General features: G+C 45.9%; 1 protein-coding gene across 5 annotated transcripts; it reads right to left on the reverse strand.

Moving 5' to 3' along the window:
* Positions 1–2,729: 2,729 nt before the first annotated feature.
* Positions 2,730–22,965, reverse strand: GOSR2 (golgi SNAP receptor complex member 2). 5 transcript variants are annotated; one of them, XM_060081845.1, is made up of 6 exons: positions 22,862–22,965; positions 14,455–14,515; positions 12,717–12,825; positions 11,581–11,713; positions 8,927–9,067; positions 2,730–5,793 (listed from the first exon to the last, which is right to left on the reverse strand). In XM_060081845.1, exons 2-6 carry the CDS (start codon positions 14,492–14,494, stop codon positions 5,632–5,634), a joined length of 585 nt encoding a protein of 194 aa, XP_059937828.1. In that variant the 5' UTR covers positions 14,495–14,515; positions 22,862–22,965; the 3' UTR covers positions 2,730–5,631. The 5 variants fall into 5 exon arrangements, with proteins under 5 accessions (XP_059937828.1, XP_059937824.1, XP_059937823.1 ...); XM_060081841.1 differs by having other exon boundaries at positions 12,717–12,822; positions 14,455–14,519; XM_060081840.1 differs by having other exon boundaries at positions 14,455–14,519.
* Between the last annotated feature and the right edge of the window lie 318 nt (positions 22,966–23,283).

The following is a 23,283-nucleotide window of genomic DNA, read 5'->3' on the forward strand; positions in this document are numbered from 1 at the left end:
GACTATATGGTGCTAGAGGTATGCTGGGGGTGGAAACAAAGATGCAGATGTACAAAAGGGCATGGCATGTTCCCAGAAGGCCAAGCAGTCCTGGGAGGATGGAGAACCGGGCAGGGGTGGTAGGGAGGGCCAGGCGGTGCACTGGAGGGGGCAGCGACAGGCTGGCGTGTCACACTAAGGGACTGTCCTCAGCAGACACAGAGGCATCAGTCAGTGAGGGGGTCCGCAGGCCGGGAGGGATCTGGCCCCTTCCCACACCACAAGGGGGAAGTAAGCTTCTACCCCATCCCCGGCTGGCCTTGGACAGAACCCTCCTGTGCTAGGCCAGTCTCTCTCACCCTTGTCTACACATTACAAATGCCTGGGCAACCCTTAAAACTCCCCATATCCAGGCTGCAACCCAAGCCAATTAAATCAGAATGGATCAGGGTAAGACCCACACACAGGTATCTTTAAAAGCTCTGGAGGGAATCCCAATGTGGAGCCCAGGTTGGGAGCCCTCTGCTAGCGGGACGTGGGGATGAGGGGGGCCTGCTCATTGAGGAGGTTCTATGGTGGGGGTGCTTACCAACTGCACCTGAGCGGGCCAAGGACCTGCAGAGTCCCCTCACCGCCATGCCACTTCCCTCCTCTCCCAGGTGTCACATGACATGAAAGGACACAAAAAGGGGAGAGGGAACTGACACCACACCGGGGAACACTTTCCACCCTTGTTTGCAATATGCCCGTGTGCTGAGGGACACTGAAAGGGGAGGGGAGCCCTAGAAACTACAAGAACTAGGATTTCGGAAGGCATTTTGGGCCATACCCTGAGAGCTCCAGGGGGCAGCCCGAAGCCGTTACTCGGCAGGGAATTTCTGGATCTAAAAGGAAGCAAACTAAATCTGCAGGTGTATCCTCCTCTTCCAAGTACACCAGGCCTAAGGCAGAGCCAAGTTCTGGGCAGACCAGCCAGAAAGGGTTATGTCGCTCCCTAGTGGTAAGATCTGATACACCTCCCGTTCTCCACTCCAGAAGCTCCTCCTCAAATTCTCTCTCCCCCTTCAAATAAGGAAAATACTTCAGAGCAGAGAACCTGCCATGTAAGGTGCACCAAATGCGTTACAGCCCTTTACCCAATCCCAGAAAGCTGCCTTGGCCTCCTGCATCTCCTCCCGAGCATGGGTGCAGTGTTTATGAGCTTGGGCTATGAAGCCGGACAGAGGAGGGGCTAGTTCCTCCAGGACTCCCTGTGGGGCCTTGAGAAAAGTCACTAAAGCTCCGTCCCTTCATCTGCACAAAGGAAATGACACATAGTCTAACTCAGAGGGTTTGTGACGATTGGAGGGAAGACCCGGGAAACTAACCATGCCTGACTTCCAGTAAGGGCCACAGGCAAGCTAGCAGTAGTCAAGGTCTGGGCTCTCCTCTGAGCAAATATGACATCCTACCCTTCAACAGACAGTAACAGATCATGCTTCTCTCTTTGCTTTGGCTCCAGGCCTAATCAGGGATCCCCCAGAGTGTTTTTGTGGGGCTTCATGACTTGCATGTCTCTTTTTCTTGGCACTGACATTCTACTGACTTGTTCTTGGCTCTCACTTCTTTATATTTCACTGTCTTAGTTATTTCCTCTACGTCTCCTCAAATCTTTCCTGGAATAAGATATAAACAAATTAAGACTTTATTTTGGACTTGATAAGTTTTGCTCTTCACTCATATATGCTTCAAATGCTTATATGTTTTCAAATGCTATAGTCTTTGACTAAAACAAAAGCCTCTGTCTACCGCTTACCTGGTAGCGCAGTGGTTAAGAATCTGCCTGCCAATGCAGGGGAAACGGGTTCGAGCCCTGGTCCGGGAAGATCCCACATGCTGCAGAGCAACTAAGCCCGCGCGCTACAACTACAAAGCCTGTGCTCTAGAGCCCGCGAGCAACAACTATAGAGCCCTCGTGCCGCAACTACTGAAGCCTGGGCGCCTAGAGTCCGTGCTCCACAACAAAGAGAAACCACCGCAACGAGAAGCCCGTGCACCACAATCAAGAGTAGTCCCTACTCGCTGCAACTGGAGAAAGCTCGCACACAGCAATGAAGACCCAACGCAGCCAGAAAAAAAAAAAAAGAAAAAAAGCCTCTGTCTAAAAGACACACATCAGGGCTTCCCTGGTGGCGCAGTGATTAAGAATCTGCCTGCCAACACAGGGAACACAGGTTCGGGCCCTGGTCCGGGAAGATCCCACATGCTGTGGAGTAACTAAGCCCATGCGCCACCACTACTGAGCCTGCACTCTACAGCCTGCGAGCCACAACTACTGAGCCCACGAGCCACAACTACTGAAGCCCACGCACCTAGAGCCCGTGCTCTGCAACAAGAAGCCTCCGCGACGAGAAGCCACCACAATGAGAAGCCCGCGCACCGCAACAAAGAGTAGCCCCCACTCGCTGCAACTAGAGAAAGCCCACGCACAGCAACAAAGACCCAACTCAGCCAAAAATAAAATACCTAAATAAATGTGGAAATAAATAAAAGACACACATCAGAATTACCTTAGAGACTTAAAAAGTATTCTAACACAGAAGGTCTGGGGTAGGCCGGAGGAATCCATAATTTTTAAAAAGTTTCCCAGCTACTGCTGAGGCAGCCAACCCACCCCTGGTCTCGCAACAGTGTTTCAGAATCTCTGGCCTGAGTGAAAAAAAGGGTCAATAGTTATGACGATGAATGTCAAATTCCTTTACAAAATGTAATTTTCTAAATAAAATAAACAGCAACTTTATTCAACTGATGTGTTTCAAAAACAATAAGTGTAAAGACAAATGCAAATCAAACCCATTTAAATTCATCAGGGCAAAGGACAGGAAAAATCCCAGCAGCGAAGCTTTCTATAATATCAAGACTCTCCTACTTACTTGGTCGTGGAGTTCGGCTTTTCTTCAGGTGATCACACCTGGAGTACACATCCACGGAATGAAGATACTCCAAGTTCCTTGACAACCCACCTGTCTTAAACCACAATAGGTACACCAAAATCCTGTACAAGGTCGCAGAGGCGGCTCCTGGAGATTCTTGCACCTGAGAATTCACCCCAACTCCACTAGAGGGTGCTCCTTCCCTGGCCTGGAGACCCTGCCCTATACTCTGGGGACTGTGGAGACAAACTGTGTTGCTCAGAGCATCGAAAGCCAATGTGTGACAGGGAAGGGGAAGCACACGATGACACGAGGTGCCCCAGGGTCTCCAGACATACTGTGGCTGCTGTTCCTTAGCTCCGGGTGGTGAAGACCCACAAACTGCCCCCTCGATTTTTATTACAAAGTAGGGAGAATGGCTCTGAAGGTGCAGCACGAAGGAAGGCCTTACTTCTGGTTCGTCGAGGCCAACAATCACTAGAAAGGCAAGTGTGGAAACAGACTGGTGTACATTACAAATAGGTGTCACATCAGCCAACAGAGGGCAGGGGGTGGGGGGAGTTTCTGCCTCCCCAGAGTTCAAGTCCAAATGGCTTAGCTGCTCCTTGTACATCTTCTTCCAAAGTGCACTGTCTGGCGGGATCCTCAGGTGCCCAGGCTCAGAGCCAAGTCTGTGCAGTTTAAAAACCCATTTCAGGGCTTCCCTGGTGGCGCACTGGTTGAGAGTCCGCCTGCCGATGCAGGAGACACGGGTTCGTGCTCCGGTCTGGGAAGATCCCACATGCTGTGGAGCGGCTGGGGCCGTGAGCCATGGCCGCTGAGCCTGCGTGTCCAGAGCCTGTGCTCCGCAACGGGAGAGGCCACAACAGTGAGGCCCGTGTACCGCAAAAAAAAAAACAAACAAACAAACCCAAAAAACCCCATTTCATGGACTGCTAAGAGACCTGTGCTGGGTCCCTGGGATGGCAGGGGCGCTGGGTATGATGGAAATTCCCAACTGGGCCTCCCCAAAGTCAGAGCTAGGTCTGAAGATGCTTCCACCCCTCTGTCCATCCACCAGGCCAATGTTTTCACTCTGGTAGGGCCCTCAATCCTTTTATGAAGGGATCAAAGATTCCCCTTTCCTTGGAAACCCAGGGCCCCTGTTTAGCCCAGACAAGTAAGAGCAATAGAGATCCTACCAAAAGTGTGAAATCAGTACCCAGGAAACTCATGTTAAAAATCTGTGACAATTAAGAAACATTTCCCCAAAAGGGATCTATGCCACAGATGTGCCTACAAAGATCAATACTGCTACAGAAACAGGTTGGGGGGGTGGTGGTAAAGAAGGGAGGTGGAAGAGAAAACACACAGAAAAGAGAAAGATGACAGAAGATAGTCCAAATGACAAGAAATAAAGACAGGAAGTAGGTAGGGCAAGACAGTCAAAGGTGGGGTTAATACTGACCAGGTTTACAGTTCCTCTGGGAAACTGTGAGTGTTATTTATGTCTTGCCATACTGAGCCTAGGGCTGGTAGGGCCTGTGACAGATGAAAAAATAGGCTAACCATGTCTTTCTGGTACTTTCAGTGATCAGTCTCCTTGAACAGACTGTATTTACAATAAATTCCACAATACGCCGGGTACCGGTACAGCCTTAATCTAGGGTTGGTCCGAGAAGGAAAAAGGTCCTGGTCCCTGAAAACAGTCTTACAAGGACACACACACCAGAGACGTCTCTAGGGTGGCATGTGCCCACACTGGCTGGGCAGAATGGAGGCTTGGCTGACAGTTGCTAATATATTTCAAGGAAGGGAAGAGAGCCAATTATTCATTAGAGACACTAAAACTAGAGATGAGACTGTAAAAGACAAATCACTAACCTTTGCTCACAGCTACCTGATAAGGGGCAAACACCCACCAAAGCCTGGGCACGGGTGCCAGGCTGCAGTCTTAAAAGCCAACCATTAACTACTGGGAAAAAAAATCGGTGACTAGGGTCTTTAGTTTCAAGACTGACCACTCCCGGGGAGTTAACAGTGGCCTTACTTTAGAAAGGAGAAACACCCAACAACTGTGATGGGGAAAATCTTGCTATCAGCAACAGCGCCAATGCCTCTGTTTCCTCTAGGTAGCTGCTTCCGGGGAAGGATGACAAGTATTAGCAGTCAGTCATTGGCATGTCATTATTTTTTGGAGGGGTGTGGGGGAAGGTGGCTAGTAGCAAGAGCATGTGAACCAACCTACTGTAGTGGGTGCAGGAAAAGAAGGCCTCTTTCCCCTCCTCTCTTTGCTTCTGCTCTAGACTATCTACTAGGAGCCAGAAAGGCCAGTGGATGGCAAAGCGTGGACAGTCCTGTCTGCAAGCTCACCGTGAAAGCCTTCCCGGGTGCACATCAGCTAGGAGGACAAAAACCACCAAGGCCATTCTCTTCCTCCCCTCTCCCTGGCCCTCCCTCACCCTGGCATCACTTCCTCCCCCAGTGAGAGTGAGAGTGAGCATGAGAGAGAACAGACACTTCACTCATTTCCTAAGCACCGCATCTTGGTAGCACGAGTTTCCCCTTCAAGATGTCACAAAAAACAGAGGTTTGAAACTCCCACCAGGTTACAGGTCACAATTACTTCTGAGTCGTCTTCACAGTTAAGATGGGCACACAGTTCAGAAGGCAGCCTCTGGGCCTCCCTCTCTTTGCACACTCACGCTCACACACACTCTCACGCCATGGGACCGTTGTTCAGCCACAGGGCCTGGCCGGCTCAGGTCAGGTACTGCACCACGAGGAACATGACCACACAGGTGAGAAGCATCCCACCGATCATGAAGTACTTGTCCTGGAAAGCTCGCTTCTCGATGAGCCGCATCACCGTGTTGGACAAGCCGAGCATATTGGCGATGTCGAGGATCTTCTTCTGGGTCCCCTGGGACAGACGAGAAGAGGAAGAAGAACAAAGATCAACTCCTTCTACCAAGGACGGGTGAATGTCATCATGAGGTGGGGCTTTACCAACAGACAGTCTCTTGGTCATGCCTAAAGCATACAAGCAGCAGCAGCCACCAGAAACAGATCACGCTCCTATGGCCAAATGACTTTTGGTCAAGATTGCAGAGCAAAGCAAGGGGGAAAGGAAAGTCTTCCACAAATGCGCTGGAACAAATGGCTGTATAATGAGTAGCACACGTACGTATCATATACACACACGTACATATATGTCTGTATATAATATATATGTATTAAAAAAGACCTTTGATTCATATTATACATAAAAATTAATTCGTGCGTAGAATTAAACAAAAACGCTAAAACTATAATAAAGCTTCTAGAAGAAAACAGAAGAATGTCCCCAAACTGGAAACAATCCAGGTGTACATCAACCAGAGGATGGATTAACAATTTGTGTTCTGTGCACAATGGGATACTGCTGGGCAATAAAAAGGACCTGATTACACCATGTAACAATATGAATGAGTCTGGAAAACATTCCTGAGAGGAAGAAGTCACACACAAAATCGTAATGTGAATACATTTATATTAAGTTCAATAACAGTCAAAACTAATAAATGGTGAAATAAATTAGAACAGTGGTTGCCTGGGGCAGGGGGAGGGAGCAGGGGTAGACTGACTGGGAAAGGGCACAAGGGACCTTTCAGGGGTGGTGAAAACGGTCTCTGCCTTGACAGCAGTGTGAGCTACAAAGACGGATGTATGTATTTGTCAAAATTCAATGATCTGTACAAATAAGATTTGTGTACCTCACCGTATGCACATTATACCTCCATAAAAAAGTTTTAAATTAGAATGTTTTATATTGAAAAAAAGGCAACATCAAAAAACTTCTCTCTGCTCCCTGGCTCTAAAACGCTTGCTCTCAGCCTGTGTACTCTGTAGAGTAGAAACCGTAGGGATTCTGCTGAGTACAACGTATGCGTCTGTGTCCACGTTTATGAGAGTTTGAAGTGGGCAAGATGGAACCACAGAAACACAACTGGCAGACACCAACCCAAGGACCTACAACTCCTTATATGAATGTCACCACCCGCCACGCAAAACAAAAGGGTATTTTATTCCTAAACCAACAGCCCAAACCACCCAGGCCACCCTTCCTCTCTGCTTTCTAATTTTCATTTTTAAGCACATTCAATTTCGTATGAAGTAACAAATATAAATGAAAGCTGGGCAGACCCCAACTTAACTTACACACATCACCAACTGCAGCTGTATGACGGCATCTAACCTAATGTCCTGCAACCATTTTTTAAGTGAACACAGTAACGAGCAACTGAGAGAAGATGCAAGAGAGGTGAGAACAACACAAGGCATCACGGACAGGAGTTCAAGACCCACGTTCTGCCCAGATAATGATATACAAGCCTCACGGAGAGAGATCTCTCAGGTCAAACTTTATCTCTGCCAGAGACCAGAGACATGTTTTTCCCATAACAATGACAGTATAAACTAGACTGTCACTAAAGACTCCACTTAACTCTGAAAGAGCAGATTATTTCATCACTCTATGAAGTTCAAGTACCAAGCTTCGAAAATCACTTGAAAATTAACATAAATTCAAAAATGTTATTCATTTTCCACCCCAATTTTCCCCAAATCAAGGCCCGGTTCCTTCACGCTCCCTCCTATGTCCCTTTCAAATGGTTTGGGCAGAAACTTCCCTGACAGAAGTGGGGTAGGAGGCAGGTGGAGGGAACCAAGAGGCAAAAGACAGGTATAGTAGGCGTGCAGAGGAAACGGAATTAGAAACCTCTCATTCCAGCCCCTGACTGCCCACCAGGCTTCCCGGCGCTTCACCTCTGGGGGCAGTGTTGGGGCAGAAGTTGCTTGGACTCCTCAGTGACACCAGACTTCGGGAAGAAGCTGACATGTGCTTTAACAATAAGCTCTGACCCCCAGCGGGTCAACTTGAGTGTGACATGGTGAGTCTCGTCCTAAAAGGGTTTTACTGTTTTTCTGAGATATGGGAAGGAGGCCAGCAGTTTTCTAAAGAAAGGGAGGATTAACCATCATGTATCAGTTTAGATTACTGCAGGTGGCTGTTCTGAAAGGGGGGCACCCATGGAGCTGTCAGAGACCACGCTTCCAGACCATTTGAAGCGCTGCGGCCATCAGCAAGAGATAAGTGTCACTCGCGGCTCCCCTGACCTTCTCCTGGGTAAAGGTGGTAGGCGCTGCTCAGAAATGTACAGAAGTCCCGTGGAGCTGACAAGCTCAACACAGTCCAACAAAAACTAAGATAAAGCTCACGCTTCCGAGTGACTGCTTCTCACAGCTCAGTGGCTGGGAGGGCTTCGTCCACTGGGTACCACACCCTGATAACAGACACAGCCCACACCCCATTATCCATCAGGGTTGATACAGGAAAAGGGCTGAGGCTGAAACATCATGACTGACATCAGAGGCTGTGTAATGTTTCTGTAAACCACTCCCAGGGGTTTTGAGTCTCAGCCAATGGGGCAGGGCTTCTAGGAATACCTGTTGCTAAAGAGAGAGTGAAGAGTCACTGGGGATCACCAGCCTGTGCTCTAGAAGGCACCCGCTGCTAGTCAACCAAGGCAGCCCTAAGACCCCCTTCAGTTGCTGCAGTACAGAGGTCTCGGCTATAAGGCTGTCCACTGGTGGGCGCGGGGTGGGTGGGGGGCGCCACACAGGAAAACTGAGAGAGAGCGAGAGGCCAAGTACAGCTGCATCTTCCTTCTTGCGAGAGCGGATTCTGTAACAGAATTTCCCAGTCCATTACTGCTTCCTCTCATAGCAGCAGTCACTTTACATTAAGTTCAGGAAATGGAAAAAGACCTGGATACCAAGAGATGCCACATTATGGTTCACTGCAAACACAAGAAACACCTACTGGCAAAGGGAATCTGGCTCCTTTTGGACTAATAATAATTCAATTCCAACAGAAAGGAACCCAAACTCAAAGGCTCTCACTATCACAATATCACAATTTAGGGGTATGCGATCAAAAGGTAAACGCAGGTCCCACACTTTTGGATAAAGCCAAAACAAAAGGCCTTCTCCCTGTCCCCCAAAAGGGCCCCCACCTTCAAGGTCAGTCTCTGGGCCCTCAGTCCCTCCAGAATACTGTGCCCGCCTCCAATGAGGTCATCCATGCCGTGGTGAATTTTCTGGAGGGAGGAGTTAAACTGCAGTGATTCATCCATTGGTATGGTGGTGTCAGAGTCCTGTGAAAGAAACGCAGGCACTTGATTACTTTGCTTGCTGGTCAGCTCCTGGGGTCCCACCACATCTGACCGCTCTGCCTCTTGGCCAAGGTCAAGCCGGAAAAACAGCCAGAGGGAATGGTGCGAGAATCAGAGGAACTTAACAGAGAAGAAAAAGCAAAGATCTGGGGTGGCCTCTGTTCACTCAGAGGAAGAGAAGAATTCTCAGACTTATCACTCTGCATGTGGGTTCCCCCCACCCAAGTCTTGTTCATCCCTGCCTCCATATCATTCCCCCAACTTAGGAAAAACTCTATTCTTTTAAGACCTTGCTGGGCTTCTCCTAAAGGCTTTCTCTGACTCCTTGCTAACGTAGCTTATTCTAAATGTTCCTTTACTTGGCTTTCCCTCAGTGCAGTGTTAAAGCTTTGCTTTTGGCCTCCGGCTATTTTATCTACAGCTTATCCCTCCAATTAGACGGACTGACTAAGGAGAGAAGAGACTGTTTTCTATTTAAGGCCTAATGGTGTTCAGGATGGGTCTATCCACCTGAGCAGGGAAGAAAAGTCTATAAAGAAATGAAGGGAGAAAAAACTAATACTGATCAAGTGCTTTCCGCTTTGCATGCTCTTTACCCTAAGCTCACTTAATCCGCACTCTACCCTTACGCAGTAGTTATGATATTATCCCTGTTTTAGATGAAGAGACGGAAACCCAGAGAGGTGGAATGACTTGTTCAAGAGTACGCAGAGCTGGTAAGACGTCCAGCGGAGCACGAATCCCAGTGCTGGGTGCAGAGCCTGCCCTCTTAACCATCCTGTAGGGAGAAAAGCAAGACCAATCCCAGGGCTCCACTTTTACACGGCAAGTGGGAAGGACGCAGAAGCAGGGCACGACCAGCCACAGCACTGTCTTCTCTCCCGCCTCCTGGCCATTGCAGACTCTTCTGCCAAGTAGTGCCACTTTTACCACTTTCCATCATCATGAAGAGGTTAAAGCACCTCTTCTTGGCTGCTCAAGTTCACAATCATTTTTCATTCAGGTATACGTCCCCCTACCCTGCTAACACGGGAGTTTCTCAGAGGCAGGAGTCACGGTTTTTTAATTTAAACACGCTTTACTCTCAGTACCTTAAATAGCATTCTGCATAAGCTGATGCTCGGTGGGTCAAGACTCCAGTGTTTGAATCAATTAGAGACTTCTTTTCATTTCTTTGACAGATATTTATTGAATGCCTTTTATATACAAATCTTTCTTACCATCCCATCTGAAAAGGTATAGCTGATGGGCTGTTAGCTCTCAGAAAAATGTATTATACCTCCCGATCGTAGAAAGACCAGGAAGAAGTTCGTTCGGCCAGTCAGTTTTTATTAAGGGCCCACTGTATGCACAGCATCACACTAGGCTGGTAAGAAACAAAATAATTCTGAGCCATCATCCATGGCCTAAAAAGGCTGGAATAACCAATGTCACAGCTAGCAAAAGCCCATACACCACCTTCTCATGTGTCGTACAGTTCTCTACTCTTTTGAAAGGCAGCTCTGCTTACCATTATACCACCAACACATGCTCATTGAACTTCTGAAGTGTTAATCACGGTTACCGGACTGCTTGCGCTAGAGAAACCAACTACATAGGCACATTCTGAAGCACTTGGGGACATTATTCCAAGTGTGGACACAGCAAAGAGAGTTAAACATCTGCAAAGTGGGAGCTGATCTGAATTCTGATGATAGGCTTAGAAAGCTAGGATCTCTTTAGAAAATGAAACTCTCTGCAAAAACAAACGAAACAAACAACTCTCCCCCCTCCACCACCAAGACCCATCTAATTTGGTGGAATACATTATGCAGGACACGGCAAAGGCCAGTATGTTCTACAGCCACGTGTGGGAAATGATCCTCTTGAGACCAAAGGACAGGGACAAAGGTGTTCTAAGAAATCAAACATGCAAACCAACAGGCCACTTTGAAACAGGCTCGAGTCAAGCAATCCCGCTAAAATGAAATATCTGTTAACAAATTCCTCCAAACTGCCACACACACACACACACACACACACACACGCACGCACGCACGCACGCACGCACGCACACACACACACACACACACACACACACACACCCCCCGCCCCCCCCCCACGATGGCAACTGCCTGAAGGCAGCTTTGAAACGCTGCCCTCACTGCAAATAGCCTAAGTTCTAATCATCTGTCTCGATCTGATCAGGAAAACATTTCCACCATGTGAACGTCCACCTCTCTGCATCAGGCCAGTCAAACCAGGTAATTTTCACCTCTGCTCGTTCCCTCAATTTAACTGCTTCCTCTTCAGGCTTTTGTGACAGAGAAAGAGATTCCCTGCTTAGGACTAGTCTCTGTGGCAACGCACAAAGTCTGCCGTCACTTCCGGTCGCTCTCCTCCTGTCCGATCAGTCTGCTTCAGACACCCGCTAAAAGACCGCCGCTCAGAGCCCTGAGCTGCAGCTCCCACAGGCTGTCGAGTTCCTGCAGATCCCACCCAGGAGCCTGGCTTACATTAGTGGTGAAGGTGCGGGACAGAAGCTCTTCTCGCTGTCTTTCCTGCTGCTCCCTTGCGTATCGCCGATGCTGGAAGTTTTGGAGAGCAGTCTGCAGGTGCTGGACATCATACTTTAACTGGTCGACACGACTAGAATTGACAGAGAGATTGAATTCCAGAGTCCAGAGCAGCATGATTGGAGGTAGCCAGGCTTTGTCTTCAGGAAAGAAGACATTTCCTTACTTCCTCCTACACCACTCCATGCCATCCACCCCCCACAAATAATCTGATTTTGATCAATGATGTTGAAAGTAAAGAAGGAGCTTGTGGTTAGAGCAGGGTGGTAGCACATGAGATTCCAGCAGCTTTACTTAAATATCTGCTGGTCTCTGATTCTGGATGCATGACAGGGAACAGGTGACAGGAAGCAGGTTTGATGACCTCTTCCTGACCTTCTAGGGGTTATATCGCTCTCCTGGAAGAAGCCCAAGGGCATCTTTGGAGTAAAGCATCAATGAAGTTTCATAAAACTTTTGGGAGCAGGGGCTGGGGTAGAGATGGTGAGGGTGATTTCATTTTAATTTCGTGGGGGTGTATCAAACATTAGATCAGTATTTCATTACAAATACACCGACTGGAGTAATTAAGAGCAAGATATTTCAACCCAAGAATGTAGCAGGAACCAAAGAGCAGAGTGAAACTCCCCGGTAGCATTAGGTTTCAAGTGGCCATGGGTCTGGTCAGAAAAACAGTACTGGGGGCAAAATTTCTAAATGACACCAACGAGAAAAGGAGACATGAGGCTTCTGAGCCATTAACCTGACAGGCTTTTTACTCCTTTTTTTTTTTAAATTGAAGTATAGTTGATATACAATATAATATAAGTTACAGGTATACAATATGGTGATTCACAAGTTTTAAAGGTTATACTCCATTCACAGGTATCATACAACATTGGCTCTGTTCCCCGTGTTGTACAACACAGGCTTTTTATTCCGAGGGGGTATCACTCAAACAGAACTGTGCTCTTTATGGGACTTTATCTTTTCATAGTCTCAGTTTTTCAATGTATAAATGGGATTTTCAGAATATGTGATGGCCTCCCCTGGGAGAAAGGCCTGCCATGATAGGCCTGGGGTGTCAGAGTACTCACAGTTTGGCGTTCTGTCTTTTGTTAGGAGGCTCCTTGCTGGACAAGATCTCCAGACGCTCTAGATGGCTGAATATCTGGTCTATGCTTGCTTGGATTTCGTTTTCTACTACTGCACAAAAGAGAAAAAAGAATAATTACTGGAAAAATAATAAACACAGTCATTTACCTTATCCCTTTCAATAAACAGTCAAAATGACCTCTTTTCCATTTCTAATCATATACCAATGAGATTGCTGGGAAGGCAAACAAAGTCAAAGAATAATTGCTGGAATAATAATAATAATAATAATAGTGAACTTAAATTGGAATAAATCAAACATATCTTTTTTCTATATCAAATGAACTCAAAAATATGTATTTCAAAAGGAGAAAAATGCATACACTAATGATGATGGAGAAAAAATTCAAATTATACTAAGTGACTGTAAACGTTGTTTCAAAAAAGAAATATATATATATATATAGCTGTTAATGCCATAACAATGCCAATTTTTTAAAAAGCTGAAGATAACATCTGTAGAAATAAATTTCCTGCCTTTAGAAAATAAAATGAACATTTAAAGATTGTCCAAATAAATATTCTAAGCAAAATGTAGTATTTTCTGATACAAAGTGAGGCCTCTTTTCATCTGAGATTATTTTCAGATATGGGTTATAAATATCTTGTAGAAAGACTGCCAACTGAACTCCCCACAGAACATAATGAGGTTAAAAAAAAAAAAAAAGGCGCAAAGGGAAAGATTTAGTATGTGAAACAGAGAGAAGAGTTCCCTTAAGAATGGGCAGACTGATGTTGGAGTCCCCAGAATAGACCGAATATCAACAGGAAAGAATCCACAGAGGTAACGATACGATAAACACAGTCATTTTACCTTATCCCTTTCGATAAACAGTCAAAATGACCACTTTTCCATTTCTAATCATATACCGATGAGATTGCTGGGAAGGCAAACAAAGTCAACACACAGAAGCAGCTAAACTGTGCGCAGAAAAAGGCATCCAGATTGCCTCTTGCCCGAAACGACAGTAGAGAAAGAAATGTCACCTTCCTAGGGCAGCCCACAGCTAACAAGCACGGCTCAGAACAAGGTAGGGCACAGGACCAAGAGACGAGGTGCTTTTGGAGCTGCAGAAAGCAGACGTGAGAAAACAGGAGAAATGGGCACGGCGCCAGCCGAGGAGTGAGAGGAGGGGACCGCATCTGCAGTGGGTGGGGGGTCAGCAATGCCTGTGTGACTGACTCAGAAAAATGACCTTTTCTTACAACAGAGAAGAAAGGAAAACACAGAAAGCAGCACTCTTTTAAAAGGAAATCACGGTGTGGGAACTAAACCAATTAATACTGCTCATCGTTTCTCAATAATCCGCCTAAAAAGCCACAGTTCTCAGCTCAGAAGAAATGGCCAATTCCAGTTAAACATCTCTGAATTTTTATGGACCACATTCCTCTACGGACTAGGTAATGAGATTAAGACAGATGGAGGAAAGGACTTCCATTCCCATAGGGCCATGTCAGGTTGAGTGGAGGGGTAATGGGGGATAAGACTTGTGGGATTCCAAAGGGCACAATCAGGGAAATCAGTGACTTTGCCATAGGGTTTTTCTGTCCACCCTAACAACAGAACTCATTCCACACTGAATCATTAAGCCCCTGAGGCAGAAACGCAGTCAGGAAACCCAGCCCATTAGCACCGTGTCATCAGAGAAAGGACTCTGGTCTCCATAGTTAATTACTCACAGTGCAGAGACTGCTTGTCGGCTGTCTCCAGGCGTCCCATGTGAGACTGGATCTCGTGGACCTGCCTATCAAAGGAAGAGGGAGGAAATGAGTGAGACAGGAGTAATCAACAGCGCTTCGGTCAGGAAAGACAATTTTTCTAATGCCAACATTTAACTGATTTAAATTGACAGTATCGCTGAACTGTAAAATTTGTATGTGGCACTTCAGGTCACATGTTTTGGCATGGTTTCTAATATTGTAATATTAATAATAATACTGACAGGCAGCATTTAGTGAGTGCTTACCGCATCTGAGACGTTCTGCAAAGTCAATAACCCTATGAGGAAAGTACTATTATCATCCTCATTTTGTAAATAAGACAACTGAAGCCCAGAAAGGTTATGTAACTTGTTCAAGGTCACACACCAAGTGATAAACCTCGATCTGGACCCAGCCAATCCCACTCTCTGTTCTTTGACCCAATGTGCTGGGCACTGGTCTGTACTAGGGAGAGTCAAAGGGCAAGAGAGATATAATCCTTGTCCTTGAGAAACACTGTAATTAGGAAGGACAGGCCAGATAGACATGTAAAGTCCCAAGAAGATTTAAGAGGACACTAACACATAGAAGTGTAAACAAGAGAGCTGAGGAGCTGCGCGCAGCAGTGCTAAGCAAAGGCAATGAACAGAAGAGTGAGCTGGGGAAAGCTCTGTGGGTGAAGGGCGTTCTCAACATCATTTTGAAGAAGACAGACAAGACTTGGTGAAGGAAGATGTGGAGAAAATGACGTGCAAAAAGGCCTGCAAGGCACGTCACGTGGGTTACCAGCAGGCTGGCCTGCCTGAGGGTTGGGGTCAGAGGGGAGAAGGGGATGAGGTGATTAGCTAGAGGAAACCATCAGAGGAAGGCCCTGAAAGATACGGATCTCCTGTTTGGTCAACATCTTTCCCTGGCAATACGAGGCGATTGTCGTCTCATTTGGAAACGCCAACACTGCACCCAGAACCTCTGGCATGGTCCCGGACATCAGGCCCCAGAGCATCTTTTGGAGGCTCCCCGGGGACTGGGCAAGGTCACCTACCCGCTGAGCCCTTCCAAGATGTCCTCTGTGATCAGTCCTGGGGATACCGTTTATCCTACCCCAAAAACCGTCTCCTGGTGCTTCTGGTCTCCCCACGTGAGAGCCACATGAGAGGGGCCTGTGAGCTCTTCCATCATCACCAACCCTTGAGGGAAAGGTCAGAAACCATCCTCCACCGTGAGCACCACAAACTGTGACCCCAAATTTACCAATGCGAGCCAGGAGCCCAAATTTCATTTGAACTTGCCTCTAGTCTTTTCCAGGGTGTCCCTGTGGCCTCTAAACGTGACCCATGGCCCCAGAAGCAAGAGCAGCTCTCTAACGACTCTCAGAGCGCTCCTGGGCAAGACCCATGGTCCTGAGAGGCACCAGGAAATCACTCCTAGAACCTGCTACTTCAGGAAGGCAAGTCTGGATGCTTCAGTATGCAGGCACGTGGAGATATGGAGGAAGAAACCAACATCTGGATCAGGGCAACTGTGAAAACAGCCAAAGAGGACTGGATGGCAATGCTGAGATGGAAAAGAGAACTAGGACTTCCCTGAAGGCCTGGATGTGGGCAGTGAGGTAAATTTCTAATGGCAGTGGGAAAAGAATGGACTACAATAAGGGCTGATGGCTCAGCTCGTTATCCATATGGAAAAAAGACACCTCATGTAATAGTACACAAAGATAAACTCAAGATGGTTTAAACCCTAAATGTAAAAAGTGAGGCTTTAGAACCTTCCGGAGAAGATATAGGCGTGCATATTATGACTTCAGGTTAAAGAAGGATTTCTTAAACAAGACAAAAACCAAAACTACCCCCAAAACCCCACAAACCACGAAAGAAAAGACTGATAGATATGGCTACATTAAAACAAAAACCTTTTTACACCAAAGGCACAATTTACAAAAAAAATAAGACAGGCAGAGACTGGAAGATACCTGCAGCAGATAACAAGGGAATAGTATTCAGAATGTATAAGGAACTGCTACAAATCAATAGGAAAAGTCAAACAAAGCAATTTTTAAAATGGGCAAAGGGCAACTGACAGAAAAGGAAACCCAAATGGCCAATAAATATATGAAGAGACACTCTTCTAGTAATCAGGAAAATGCAAATTAAAAACAGTGACATCATGGTGGTGCAGTGGTTAAGAATCCACCTGTCAATGCGGAGGACACAGGTTCGAGCCCTGGTCCAGGAAGATCCCACATGCCACAGAGCAACTAAGCCCACGTGCCACAACAACTGAAGCCCGCGCTCTGCAACAGGAGAAGCCACTGCAATGAGAAACCCGTGCATCGCAACGAAGAGTAGCTCTCGCGCAACTAGAGAAAAGCCCGCACGCAGCAACAAGACGCAATGCCATCAAAAATAAACAAAATAAATAAAGTTATTTTAAAAAATAATAAACAATGACATCATATTTCTCCCATTAGGCTGACAAATATTTTAAACTTTAAGGATGAGGGACTCATAGCAGGCAAAACCATGGTCCCCAAGGGATCCTGGGAAGACTTCCAGGTTCCACCAAAGGACTGCCTTTGGCTCTGTGTTTTGCTCAGTGTTTTTTAAAAATCAACGTTTGAGAGCTTCCCTGGTGGTGCAGTGGTTGAGAGTCTGCCTGCCAATGCAGGGGACATGGGTTCGGGCCCTGGTCTGGGAGGATCCCACATGCCGCAGAGCAGCTGGGCCCGTGAGCCATGGCCGCTGAGCCTGCGCGTCCGGAGCCTGTGCTCCGCAACAAGAGAGGCCACGACAGTGAGAGGCCAGCGCACCACGATGAAGAGTGGCCCCCGCTCGCCGCAACTAGAGAAAACCCTCGCACAGAAACAAAGACTCAACACAGCCAAAAATAAATAAATAAATAAATTTTTTTAAAAAATCAACGTTTGATTATGAAATTTGCACATGATTCTGTGCTCTAGTGAGTGCTTAGGATATTGTACCACAAAACAAATATTAACATTTTTCATTTAGGCTAAAGTAGTAAGATGAATTTGTCAGGGATAAAACACATTTTGTGTAAAACAGAAAGCTAGTGGGAAGCAGCCACATAGCACAGGGAGATCAGCTCGGTGCTTTGTGACCACCTAGAGGGGTGGGGTAGGGAGGGTGGGAGGGAGACGCAAGAGGGAGGAGATATGGGGATATATATATATATATGTATAGCTGATTTACCTTGGCAGAAACTAACACATCACTGTAAAGCAATTATACTCCAATAAAGATGTTAAAGAAAAAAACCCACACATTTTGACTTGAGGTTAAAAAAAAAAGTCAAATGCACAATATAGAATGGCATTCAATTTTGGGAGCCATCTGCTAAAGGAACCCTACCAATCAAAGGTTTCTCCCAATGGAAGGTGAACAGGACAGCTGGAAAAGAGTTTAGAAGTCAAGTTATGGAGAGGAATGGTCAAAAGAGCTAGTGGTAATGATCCTCTGAGAAAAGAAAAGAAAAAACGAAACTAAAATGGGGCAGCTGGGGTTCTTCAAGTATCTGGAGATGACGTACAGAAAGAGGAGTGGGCTTGTTTTCTGTGGCTGCTCCTTAAGGGAGACCCAGAACCAAAAGGTACAAATTTCAAGATGACAGATTTCAGCTCAACCCCGGGAAAAATGAGAACAATTACAAACTCTCTCTTCAAGAAGAGGGGGGGAAAAAAGAGCTCCGGCATGTTTAAACACAGAGTACGTGAACTACCTTGAGTTTTATAAAGGGTCCTCCCGACCAAAGTGAGTTGGAATGGAAGACCTTGCCAGTTGCTTTCAATTCTGAAATTCTATGATGACAGCAGGAGAGATGATGCCCATACCCACAAAACCCTATAACCACTCTTCAGCTGGCTTTTACTGTGTTCTAAGCTACAGTGGATAAACTTTAAATTGCAAGGAAACGTTACTGACTTTTTCCATCCAATCTCTATTTGCTTTGAATGAACTGAAAAAGTTAGAGCCAATAAAGCGATACAATCTCTACATGTCATGCCCGACAGGAAATAAATGCAAAACAACAAAGCAAGCATGAATGGCATGGTGGGAACTGCCATGCCGAGTGGCAGATCTGTTTTATACTGAACTGAGAATTCGGACACACATTTGAAGCCAATACGGAAAAGCTGCTACACAAGCGTGACTTGGGAATGTGGACACTAGAAATCACAAGTCCTAGCCCTGCCTAGCATGGGGTCCATGGTGGGCTTGGGTGAAAACATAACCAAGCAGAGACCTAGTAGCAAATAAGCAAGGGTCACTGTTGCTGATTTAAAAAAAAAAAAAAAAAAAAAAGTCTGTAGAAGATCTAGGAAGAATTTTAAGACAGAATTGTTTTTTAAAAGTCCAAGGAACTCCCCCACCCCCATCGTATACACCCACTTTGCACCCATGCTGCCTCTGACCAACTTGAGCAGGAAACAGGGTTTTGGAGTTAAAAGATCTGAGTTGAAGTTCTAGTGCCACTGTGCAGTAGCTGAGGGACACTGAACAAGTCATTTAATTCCTTGGTGCCTCAGTGTTCTCAACTGTAAAACGGGGTACTGATAATCATAATTATTTAAAGCGTAGATCCAAATGCAATATGAAACTGCTGTGTAACCCATACAGCACCATACAGAAGTTTGTTGTCTTTACTCAGCTTTGCTTAAAAGTAGTGGGAACCATCTGGGCATTTTCACTCACCCACTTTGCCTCTACTATATTTAGACTCTCATCAGAAGGGAAAATCAAAAAAAGGAAAAGCTGGTTTTGAGATAAGGTAGCAGTCTTTAAACCCAGCTGTTCATCAAAATCACCTGGAGAGCTTGTTAAAAATAGAGCTTCTTGTGCTCCAAACCTATTGAATCAGAATCTCTAGTGATAATAAGGTCCAGGGCACTGAATGATCCTGGACAAATATGGGCACCTTTCCAAGCACTGGGATCTCAAAAATAGAAGCCTGGCTATTAGCTCCTCTATAAAGTTCATCCTAACACAGTATTATTTAAGTGCAAAATGTTTAACCTGTTTTACATCTTTTCTTCTTTTCATTCATTGTTCAGGTAGTTCAGGCGTTTTCAAGATACACACTTTAAAATGTTGATCTAATTTCAATGTACTTTCAGGGACGTGGCAAGAGATAACTACAAATTGGGTTCAAAGTTCCAGTAAAATTAATACGTTCAGTTACTGTTGTGTCAATTCAGCTGCAATCATTAATTTCTGCAACTGCAAAAGTTAACTGCTGATGCACACAGGATTCTGTGTGTTTCCTTTTAAGGACACTCAATCACCCGTATTATGGAGCTGAAAGGAGCCTTACAGTTTTATCAGCCCAAAACCTTCATTTCACAGATGAGGAAAACAAGGTGAAGAGGTCTAGAACCAGAATCCCCAGTCCTGGTTCAGTCCTTGAGGGGAAAGGAGGCAGATCAGAATATACTGCAGCGTGAAACAAGGTAAACTCCCTAAGGGCAGGGCTGTACAGTTAGCACTGGGAATGGTGCCTGACACAAAGCAGGTGCTAAATAAATATTCGCTGAATGAATGAACGACTGCATAGTAGAAGGCCTAGCAGTGGCTGGCCAGATCTTGCCCCTTTCTGTTTTTGTAATAAAGTTTTATTGGAATACAGTCACATCCATTTGTTTACATATTGTCTTACAGCTGCTTGCCCACTATAATAGCAGAGTTGAACAGCTGCTACAGAGACCGTACGGCCTGTAAGGCCTGAAATATTTACTATCTGGCTCTTGACCGAAAAAGTTGGCAAGCTCTGCTATAGACTCTAAGGGTCTCCAGAGTTTGAGGGTAAATCATTGGAGGCCTGCAGAGGTAAGTAGTTTATCTACACTCCACAAATCTTGTTTGGGACACCATTGAGTATTGCTCCTCTAAGTTTACATAGAATTGAGCTTCCCAGTTTACTATGTGATCAGCTACCTGCTGCAATGATAACAGGTAGTCTGAGACTCTGTGAACAAAATTATTCTTAAAAATAAACTGGGTCGCGGCCTCCTTAGCCACATCCTTTAACCAAATTAAATTAAATTAAATTAAATTACTCAGTCCATTGAGCCTTATTATTGTAAAAGATCTGCCCTTTCTTAGTAACATGAGCATAATTTCCTGTTTCATTCCTTTTCCAACTGACTCACAGATCTAGTTTTTAAAGTTCCTTCCTATAATTATTATATGAGAATAGGGCTCCCCAGTGTAAGACCAATTCTGTCATTTCATTACTATTACAAAGTAGGCTCTACATTTTCACCCACCCAAACCAAACACTTAATAAAGTAAAAAGAAAGAAAAGTAGAAAATGAAACAGTAACTTAATGAAACATAAATGAAAATGAAACATAAACTTAGAAAATGAAACAATAACGGGATCATCTTCCTCTTATTCTAATGCTCCAAAGTATTGCTTTTGTTGTGAATTCATTAGAGAGGTGGGTCCCCATTTTCTTTCTTTCCCAGGCCCTGGAGGTGTGATTTTAAGTGTTTTCTTCAGCACAAAACTACAGCATAAATTGAAAGTTGTTAGAATAGGATAGGTATAGGCATACACTCCAAAAAATTGAAAACAGAGACTCAAACAGATATTTGTACACCAATGTTCTCAGCAGTATTATTCACAACAGCCAGAAGGTGGAAACAACCCAAGTGTCCACCAATAGATGAATGGATAACGAAACGTGGTGTGTGTGTGTGCGTGTGTGTGTATCCACAAAAGAACAGTATTCAGCCATAAAAAGGAACGATGTTCTGATACACGCTACGACATACATGAACCTTGGAAACATGCTAAGTGAAATAAGCCAAATATTATATTATTCGACTTATATGAGATATATAGAATCGGCAAATTCAGAAACAGAAAGGAGAACAGGTTACCAGGGACTTGGGGAAGAATGGGGAGGTACTGCTTAATGGGTACATGAGTTTCTGATTGGGATAATGAAAAACTTCTTGAAATGGATAATGCTGATGGTTACACGACACTGTGAATGTACTTGATGTCACTTAACTGTACACTTAGAAATGATTATCGGGACTTCCCTGGTGGCGCAGTGGTTAAGAATCCACCTGCCAATGCAAGGGACACGGGTTTGAGCCTTGGTTGGGGAAGATCCCACATGCTGCGGAGCAACTAAGCCCATGTGCCACAACTACTGAGCCTGTGCTCTAAAGCCCCCGAGCCACAACTACTGAGCCCATGTGCCACAACTACTGAAGCCCGCACGCCTAAACCCCGAGCTCCGCAACAAAAAGAAGCCACCGCAAGGAGAAGCCCGCACACCACAACGAAGAGTAGCCCCCACTCACCACAACTAGAGAAAGCCCGTGTGCAGCAACGAGGACCCAATGCAGCCATACATACATAAATAAATAAATAAAATATAAAAAAAGAAATGATTATAATTTTAAATGGCAAACTAAATGATACTGGTAACAATTAAAAATTAAATGGTTAACTTTAAAATGGTAAATTTTTATGTTATGCATGTTTGACCACAATAAAAGATAAATCATCCCCCCAAACACGATAGGTATGATCTTATTTCCATATTCAATTACACATTTCAGCAAGTTCCAAAAATGCAGGACAATATGAATAAAGGACACTACCAAGGAATTTAAGTTATGAGAAGCTAAACCAAAATTCAATTTCCTTAAAGGTAACCTGTAACCAGATATGAATAACAAGTACCGTAATAATACTGAATGCCATCTGAGCAATTTCTTTGTATCATAAAAATACGGTCTTTAGTATAAACCAAAATCAGAATAAAAGAAAAAAAATCACAGTATAGAACTAACAAGTTTTGAGTCAATAAAGAGTAGGGACTAACATCATTTAGGAGCTGTGCGCTATTAATTAAACGTTTTCTGACGACCTTATCCCAGTGATGGGTCCTTCTAAATTACTTAAGGAGATCCTGTTGGTACTGCTCATTTACCTTCCACCTCACTGTGCCACACGTTAGACCTTTTTCGTGCACGTCCTGACTCTCCAACTAACCAGTAAACTCCTCTGTGCCGGGGCCCTGAGTCCGCACCAGCTCTACTAAATCGGACCAGAGTTGGCCGGTGCTGGACAAAGTGCGACTTTCCCTTCACCTAGTCTACCCAGCGGGTAGTCATGGCCTCCAAGATCCCCGGAGGCATTCGGCCCAATGTCCTCGGGCACCAGGTCGGACCCTCCGGCCGCCGCTACCTGGGCATCCCGCCAAAGACTGAGCACTTCCGAGCTGCTCCCCCCTGCAGCGCCCGGGCGGAAGGACTAGGCCTCCATACCGGCAGATGCCCGAGGCCCCAGCCCGGGGGCAGGCCTCACCCAGCCTGGCTTTGCCCCAGCCCGTGCCCGACTCGTCCCTCACTTGTGCGTTTGCTGGTACAGCGCTTCCATGCTGCCGGCCCCGCCGGGTCCCGCGCTGGCTTCCACAGAACACGTCCTCACAGCTCCCCTTCCGGCTTTCCGGCTTCCGGCTTCCGACTTCCGGTCTCAGGACCCTCCCTTACCTGCCGGCTAGGGCTGCCCCAACGCGCGCCCTACTGGTGGTGACTGCGAGAAAGGAGAAAGGAAACTAGTAAAGGGGCCTGGAGAAGAAGGCTAAGTGTAGTCAGAGGTTCTGCCTCAGATAGGGGACGAGGAAGCATAGGTTTGGGCCGGAGGCTCTCTCCAGCATTGAGTCAGGCATTGGTAAGGGCAGTCGCAAGGTACCGTCGTGGGGTCCTCAGAGCAAGTTTGGAGACCAGAGGATAGCAGTTCGTCTTTGCAGGAGGAAGTCTGTGAGGATTC

The sequence above is a fragment of the Mesoplodon densirostris genome, chromosome 18 (genome assembly GCF_025265405.1).
Source record: "Mesoplodon densirostris isolate mMesDen1 chromosome 18, mMesDen1 primary haplotype, whole genome shotgun sequence".
Lineage (NCBI taxonomy): Eukaryota > Metazoa > Chordata > Mammalia > Artiodactyla > Ziphiidae > Mesoplodon > Mesoplodon densirostris.